General features: G+C 42.7%; 1 protein-coding gene across 2 annotated transcripts in view; it reads left to right on the top strand.

Annotated features, from left to right (window-relative positions):
- Positions 1-8,283, top strand: part of LOC133544992 (zinc finger protein OZF-like) — an 18,044-nt gene extending 9,761 nt beyond the window's left edge. Inside the window, exons 2-3 of one of the 2 annotated variants that reach the window (XR_009804697.1) lie at positions 3,528-5,263; positions 5,336-8,283. Coding sequence is in view for 1 of the 2 variants with exons in the window: in XM_061890266.1 (XP_061746250.1) it covers positions 3,528-4,807 (1,280 nt within the window). In the remaining variant the exon portion in view is untranslated. Of the gene's footprint in view, positions 1-3,527 lie in introns of both variants that reach the window. The other variant, XM_061890266.1, reaches the window with a different exon arrangement.
- The last annotated feature ends 667 nt before the right edge of the window (positions 8,284-8,950 follow it).

Below are 8,950 nucleotides of genomic sequence, written 5' to 3'. Positions count from 1 at the left end.
TGTCACTATCATAAAGTGTAGTGTCACTATCATAAAATGTAGTGTCACCATCACAATAGTGTAGTGTCGCCATCACAATAGTGTAGTGTCACTATCACAGTGTAATGTCACTATCACAAAGTTTAGTTCCACTCTCACAAAAGTGTAGTGTCACTCTCATAAATTTTACTGTCACTATCATAAAGTTTACTGTCACTATCACAAGGTGTACTGTGACTATCATAAAGTGTAGTGTCACTATCACAAAATGTAGCTTCACTATCATAAAGTGTAATTTCACTAATGACTACTAAGTGTAGTGTCACCATCATAAAGTGTAGTGTCACTATCACAAAGTGTAGGGTCACTATCACAAAGTGTAATGTCACTATCATAAAGTGTAAAGTAAACTATCATAAAGTGGAGTGTCACTATCATAGTGTAATGCCACAATTATAAAGTGTACTGTCACTATCATTAACTGTTGGTTCACTATCATAAAGTGTAATTTCACTAATGACTATTAACTGTAGTGTCACCATCATAAAGTGTAGTGTCACTATCACAAAGTGTAGTGTCACTATCACAAAGTGTAGGGTCACTATCACAAAGTGTAGGGTCACTATCACAAAGTGTAATGTCACTATCATATAGTGTGAAGTCACTATCATAAAGTGGAGTGTCACTATCATTTAGTGTAATGTCACAATTATAAAGTGTACTGTCACTATCATTAAGTGTAGGTTCACTATTATAAAGTGTAATGTCACTAATGACTATTAAGTGTAGTGTCACCATCAATAATTGTAGTGTCACTATCATAAAGTGTAATGTCAATATCATAAAGTGTACTGTCACAATCATAAAGTGTAATGTCACAATCATAAAGTGTAATGTCACATCATAAAGTTTAGTGTCACTATCATAAAGTTTAGTGTCACTATCATAAAGTTTAGTGTCACAATCACAAAGTGTATTGTCACTATCAATAAGTGTAGTTTCACTATCATAAAGTGTAATGTCACTATCATAAAGTTTAGTGTCACTATCATCAAATGTAGTTTCACTATCCTCAAGTGTAGTGTCACGATCATAAAGTGTAATGTCACTATCAGTGAGTGTAGTGTCACTATCATCAAGTTTAGTTTCACTATCATAAAGTTTAGAGTGACTATTAAAGGGGAACATTATCACAATTTCAGAAGGGTTAAAACCAATAAAAATCAGTTCCCAGTGGCTTTTTTTTTTTTTTTGAAGTTTTTTTCAAAATTTTACCCTTCACGCAATATCCTGAAAAACGACTTCAAAGTGCCTGATTGTCACCATCGTTATATCCACCCGTCTATTGTCCTGTGATGTCACAGCGTGAAGCCACCAAAAACAAACATGGCGGATAGAACAGAAACGTATAGCGACATTAGCTGGGATTCAGACTCGGATTTCAGCGGTTTAAGCGATTCAACAGATTACGCATGTATTGAAACGGATGGTTGGAGTGTGGAGGCAGGTACCAAAAACGAAATTGAGGAAGAAACTGAAGCTATTGAGCCATATCACGACAGACAGCAGCAACAGGGACGAATTCGGCGATCGCTTTCTAACCAACGATTGCATCTTTTGACCACTGGTGCAACTTGAATCCGTCGATTGGTAAGTGTTTGTTTGGCCTTAAATGTGGGTGGAGGGAAAGGCTGGATGCAAATATAGCTACAAATGTACATACAGCTAGCCTAAATAGCATGTTAGCATCGATTAGCTTGCAGTCATGCCGTGAGCAAATATGTCTGATTAGCACATAAGTCAGTAACATCAACAAAACTCACCTTTGTGATTTCGTTGACTTTATCGTTGGAAATGTATCTGCTTTGAGTGTCGCAGGATATCCACACATCTCTGTTGTAGCATTGCTATCGTCGGTAAAGTGTGCAGAACAAACGAGGGACTTTCGCATCTTTTGACCACTGGTGCAACTTGAATCCTTCGATTGGTATGTGTTTGTTTGGCATTAAATGTGGGTGGAGGGAAAAGCTGGATGCAAATATAGCTACAAATGAGGCATAATGATGCAATATGTATACACAGCTAGCCTAAATAGCATGTTAGCATCGATTAGCATGCCGTGACCATTTATATGTCTGATTAGCACACTCCACGTAAGTCAACTTGAATCCGACCCTGATCGTGTTGTTACACCCTCCGACAACACACCGACGAGGCATGATGTCTCCAAGGTACGGAAAACAGTCGAAAAAACGGAAAATATCAGAGCTGATTTGATTTGGTGTGTGTAATGTGTTTGAGAAAGGATGTAAGGATACCATCATGAAAAAGCACATTTAATAAAAAAAACGTTATTATAGTCTTACCTTGACTTATAAATGAAGTCCATGCCAGCTCCATCTGATCAAAAGCATCGATAACTTGTTTGTAGAAGTCTTCCTTATCTTTCTTCAGTTTTAAAAGTCTCTCTGTCTCGATGGAGATCCTCCTTTATTACCTCCTCCAGCACATATCATGTCACTCATTTCACTTCTTCTGCAGCCGAGTAGTCGCAAGAAGGATCACTAGCGCCCTCTACCACCAGGAGGCGGGAGTTATTTAATGACTCATATTTTACACACACAGCTACGCTATTGTGACGGTCCCAAGCCGTCGTCTTGCGGGTTCCCAGGACCACCAAGGAAGGACATGGCTTGAGCAGTTTGACTTTGTTTATTTTTCAATAAAACCTCAGTCCAGGCCGCTATTGAAAATGACGACAGGGGAAGTGTCACTCGTGACGTCATGAGTTTGACCCGGCTGTAATACTAAAAGCGTGCGCTAATTATTTTGCGAAGCAAGATTGACCCGGCAGTAATTCAAGGCAGGCGCATACTATATGCCCTGCGGCAATTCAAGGAAATATGGTAATCCTCCTTTTTCATTGTCCCATTCACTCTCTGTAAAGCACCAGTTCCATTGGCAGCAAAACAGGCCCACAGCATAATACTACTACCACCATGCTTGACGGTAGGAATGGTGTCCCTGGGATTAAAAGCCTCACTTTTTCTCCTCCATATATATTGTTGGGTATTGTGGACTTTATGCTGTGCTCAGTGCGCCCTGGCCTTTTCCCTGCCGACCACTGAGGGACCTGTTTTTATTTGTAATTCATGGTGTGTACTTCTGCCCCATCGCCTTTTGTTGTTTTTTATAATTCTACCTTGCCTCCCGTCTCTGCATCCTGGGGTCACCTTCTTGATCGGTTCTTAACAAAAACTGTCCCAGAGCATAATACTACCACTACCATGCTTGACGGTAGGGATGGTGTTCCTGGTCCAAACATATTGCTTGGTATTGTGGCCAGACAGTTCCGCTTTTGTTTCATCTGACATCACATGGACAAAGATCCGACCTTCTGAAAGAAAGTTCTGTGGACAGAATTATGTTCCTTACAAGTGTATGTAAACTTTTGATCGCGACTGTATGTTGGTGCCGGACAATGTCTCATGTGACTGAGCAAAACTGGCCTTCTCTAAAGCACGCGTTTGTCTTCTCGTGTCCCGCAGACGTCGCTGATGAACATCTTGTCCACCTGCGGGAGGAAGAACCACCACCCTTGTGCATAAAAGAGGAAGAAGAGGTACCACAGCCCCCGAACATTAAAGAGGAAGTGGAGGAACACGGCATCAGTCAGGAGGGAGAACATATTGAAGGACGGGCGGAGTCCCCAGCGACTGGTGTCCCTGTGAAGGGTGAAGATGACGAGGTCAAAGGTGAAAGTGAGGAGAAGAGAGAGGCGGAGCCTCCAACTCAACACATGACAACAGAAGCCGATGGAGACCACTGTGGAGGATCACAAGCAGACAAGATCTCATCTCCACCATCAGATAGTGAAGACACCACGCCACACTCTTCTAAAACTGATGGTGAGGACACGTCTTACTCTCCTGACACTGATGATGAAGACTCTACAGACGACAAGACATGGGACCCGGACAGCCCTCCCTGGAAATGTCCTCACTGTGACAAAAGTTTTGGCCTCAAAAAGTCCCTAAACAGACACATGAAAAATCACACCGGAGAGAAACTGTTCCCGTGCTCGGCGTGCAGTCAAGTATTCAGCGTAAAAGCAGACCTGATAAAACACGCCATAATACACACTCAAGAGAAACATTTATCTTGTTCATTGTGCGGCGTACTTTTCTCACGGAGAGAAACCTTGAAAAGACACATGAGAAGGCATCCTGGAGTGAAACTATTTTTCTGTTCGGTGTGTGGGGCGGGCTTTTTTAAAAAGGACACTTTGAACAAGCACATGACAACACACACGGGAGAAAAACCTTTTTCCTGCGCAACCTGCGGCAAACGTTTTTCAAGGAAGGACAGTTTGAAAGACCACACAAGGAGACACACCGGGGAAAAACCTTTTTCCTGCGCAACCTGTGGCTTATGTGTGTCCCGGAGGGACCGATTGAAAGAGCACACCAGAACGCACACCGGAGAAAAACCCTTTTCCTGTTCTGTGTGTGATTCCAATTTCAGCCGTAGGGATTATTTGAAAGTCCACATGAGAATGCACACCGGCGAAAAACCGTTCTCCTGTACAACCTGTGGTCTGAGTTTTACAAAGGGGAGCAGTTTGAAATATCACACAAGAATACACACTGGGGGGAAAGTGCTGAGTTGCAGTGTGTGCGACGAAACATTCTATCACCAGAACCAACTCCACAATCACCAGTGTGCTGGCAGTAAAATAGAAAAGCGCACCGCGTACCTCCACCAGGATCCAGATGCTGATCAGGACCAACACCGAAATGTGATCACTTGTTCCTTAACCAATTTCTGACATGTCCTGGCACTGATATTCAACCAGACTTGAGTTTTATTTTGTTATAACGCAAACTGCCTACCTTACAGTCAAAGTTCCTTTTAGTTACTTTTCACTTCAAAATCAAACTTGAAAATATGTAAAATAGTCCTGCACCTGGCAGCTGCGGTCAATCCTCCGGCAATCGGCACACCTGAAGTTGATCAGAGGTTCTGCCTTCAAAAGCCTGCACAACCTGCTTTTCCGGGCTGGAACGTAGTCTTCTGTTCAAGTACACTACCCCTTCGTTCCCAAATTTCCAGCTGTGCGCCTCGTCTCAGCCCGCCTTTCCTCTGCTTCCCTGACTGCCTCTTGGATCTCGACCTCCCGCTTGGACACAGACCTTTTTCGGCTCGCCATACTTCCTGTCTGCTCACGGGCCTCCGAGCTATGCCTTGTCCCTCCTGATCTTCCGCCTCTCGCTCAACACTACTGGTAACACTCAACAGCTAATCTCCACACCCATATATATATATATGGTTAACCCCTTAACTACTGTTACCCCAGGTGGCCCTTGGCAAAGGCCTAGTACCTTGCTGCCCCCTAGCCAGGGATACAGTGAAGACCTCAATGGTGGAGCAGGCGAAAGACGGTAGATGTATGAACCACCGTACAACCATGTGGAGTGTCACAACGGCTGCGGTGGCGGATGAAAGCTGCAGAAGAAAAGGGTCCCCCGTCGCCTTAGACTCCATGCCACTGGACCCTGACCCAGATCTGTCAGGGATCTGGTGGTGAGCGTGTGCACACCAGTCTCCCCACGTCAAACAAAGTCCCGCTCAGGCATCCTCCATAAAAGGATACCCGCCTACCAGGAGGACCGTCATACTCGCTTCAAGTGACCACCGATGATGGTATCTAATACATCATAAAGTTAAATACAATGCCCCCTTGTGGTCTGTGCTGTCTACTCCCCCCTTCACCCACACCCCTGTACACAATGCTTTTTTATGATAGACATTTTTGTTTGTACTAGCAATTTTAAATCAGTGCTGTATCCTTTCCATGTAACCTTGTAGAATAAGATCTGTTTTTTCATAAATAATGCTCTGAATCTTTGAGACGATCAACAACAAACCAAGTCTATTTTTTTAATTGGTCAATTGGTTCACTTGTCTCTGATTGGCAATCTGGGCACCCCCGTTCCAAGTTGCCAGTCGGGCTCCTTTTTATGCCAGCCCTGCCCTTCTGTCAGTGCTTTATCATTGCTTGCCCTTGCTTCGTGATCGTTGTTTCGCTTGCGCCTGTATTGGCAGGTTTCCCGTGCACTCCCCAGCTGCACTGTTTCTACCTTGCTTTTCACGTAGAGTAAAGTGAACCACTGAACATAACATGAATGTACAGTATTTACCTTGGAGACTGGCTTTCTATGGATTCTCCTTCCAGCTGCTTCTTTGTCATACATACAGTTGTGATCAAAATTATTCAACCCCCACACAATTTTGGTCTTTTAGCAAGTTGGACATTTATTCCATATTTTGTTTATAGTCATATCAAATAAAGATGTGTCAAATAGACAAATGCAACTTAAATTCCATTCATCCATCCATCATCTTCCGCTTATCCCAGGTCGGGTCGCGGGGACAGCAGCCTAAGCAGGGAAGCCCAGACTTCCCTATCTCCAGCCACTTCGTCTAGCTCTTCCCGGGGGATCCCGAGGCGTTCCCAGGCCAGCCGGGAGACATAGTCTTCCCAACGTGTCCTGGGTCTTCCCCGTGGCCTCCTACTAGCTGGACGTGCCCTAAACACATCCCTAGGGAGGCGTTCGGGTGGCATCCTGACCAGATGCCCAAACCACCTGATCTGGCTCCTCTCGATGTGAAGGAGCAGCGGCTTTACTTTGATTTCCTCCCGGATGGCAGAGCTTCTCACCCTATCTCCAAGGGAGAGACCCGCCACCCGGCGGAGGAAACTCATTTCGGCCGCTTGTACCCGTGATCTTATCCTTTCGGTCATGACCCAAAGCTCATGACCATAGGTGAGGATGGGAACGTAGATCGACCGGTAAATTGAGAGCTTTGCCTTCCGGCTCAGCTCCTTCTTCACCACAACAGATCGATACAACGTCCGCATTACTGAAGACGCCGCACCGATCCGCCTGTCGATTTCACGATCCACTCTTCCCCCACTCGTGAACAAGACTCCTAGGTACTTGAACTCCTCCACTTGGGGCAGGGTCTCCTCCCCAACCCGGAGATGGCACTCCACCCTTTTCCGGGCGAGAACCATGGACTCGGACTTAAATTGTAACACTGTATTTTACAAAATACCTAAAAAGGACATTTTCTTAATATCTCATTGACAAAATGATTGAACCCCCTAGTTCCATGCGTCTTTAGTACTTAGTAGAACACCCTTTGGCAGTAATGACATCCTTCAAAGGTGATACATAAGCGGACACAAGCTTCTTGCAAGCATCTACAGGTCTGGCGACTGTGAAGGCCACTCCAGAGTCTTCCAGCCCGTCTTCTGCAACCACTCTGATGTTGATTTGGAGGTATGCTTGGAATCCTTGTCCTGTTGGAAGGTCCAACGTCTCCCAAGCCTCAGCTTCCTCACTGACTTCATGACATTTGCAGCTAATATATCCTGCTAGGAAATACAATTCATAATGCCTTGAACGCGATGGAGATTCCCGGTACCTGAGGCAGAGAAACAGCCCCAGAGCATGATTGACCCCCCACCATGCTTAACAGTAGGCAAGGTGTTCTTCTCTTTGTAAGCTTCATTTTTTCTCCTCCAGACATAACGTTGATTCATAGGCCTAAAGAGTTCCACTTTGGTCTCATCACTCCATAGAACAGTTTCCCAAAACTTTTGGGGTTTGTCCAGATGATTTTTGGCATACTGGAGTCTATTTTTCTTGTGCCTGGTAGTCAGAAGTGGGGTGCGCCTGGGAGTTCTAGCATGGAAGCCTTCATCTCGTAGTGCGCGCCTTATTGTCTGGGACGAAACCTGCGTTCCCCCCTCTGCAATGTCCTGTTGTAGTTCCTCAGCTGTTACCCGGGGGTTTTTCACCACTGTATGCTTCAAATACCGGACAGCAGTTGCACACAGCATCCTCTTTCTACCACGCCCAGGTAGTGTTTCCACTGTGCCTTTAGCTTTAAACTTGCGAATGATGCTCCCAACTGTGTCTCTTGGAATGTGTAATGTCTTTGCTATTTTTTAGATCCATATCCTCTCTTTTGAAGAAAAATTACTTCCTCTCTTGACTTCTTTGACCACTCCCTGGACTTCACCATGTTGCAAATACACCATTGACCATCTACAAGGAGCTGAGTGTCAGTCTCTTTCAATCAGTTTAATTGTTGCTTGTTATGGTTCTAATCACATCTACAGGTGTTTTCAACACCTGATTGAAAATATCTTATTCAAATTCTGTTCTTAAGAGTTATGATCTTCAAGAGGTTGAATAATTTTGTCAATGAGATATTAAGAGAAATGACACTGTTTGGTATGTTACAAAATATAATGTTGTAATTCAAGTTGCATTCGTCTATTTAATGCATCTTTATTTGATATGATTATAAAAAAAATATGGAATAAATGTCCAACTTGCTAAAACACCAAAATTGTGCGAGGTTGAATAATCTTGATCACAACTGTATCTATAAATAAATATTGATTTATCTATCTATATACAGTGTATAGATATAAATGTATATATAAATAAAATAAATAAATAATAATACTAATATTATAATAATATTATAACATTATAATAATATTATAATAATAATACTAATATTTATTAATAAATAATAATAATAAAATAAATAAATAAAATAAATAAATAATGCATATACTTTCTTTACCTGTTATATATATTTTATTATTCTAATACAATACATAGTATTAATAAATACTTTGTTATTGTTGTACATAATTCTGTTTTGATACGCAAACAGCAGGTTTTCAATGATCCTGCACACACACTCACACTGAATCTTAATTTTGCCATGAAAACCTGCATTTTAATCTTTAATTTAAACACGCTGTATGATAAATATGCGTCTGGCATTATTAGTCAAGCAAACAGCTTGAAATTCGGTTTAAAAATTTGTTAATTATAGTAATTTTTAATCAATGATAGACTTCATTGGACGAGTGCAGTAAATA

The sequence above is a fragment of the Nerophis ophidion genome, linkage group LG28 (genome assembly GCF_033978795.1).
Source record: "Nerophis ophidion isolate RoL-2023_Sa linkage group LG28, RoL_Noph_v1.0, whole genome shotgun sequence".
NCBI lineage: Eukaryota > Metazoa > Chordata > Actinopteri > Syngnathiformes > Syngnathidae > Nerophis > Nerophis ophidion.
Note: the sequence above shows the minus strand (reverse complement) of the source record. Positions and strands in the feature narration are given on the sequence as shown.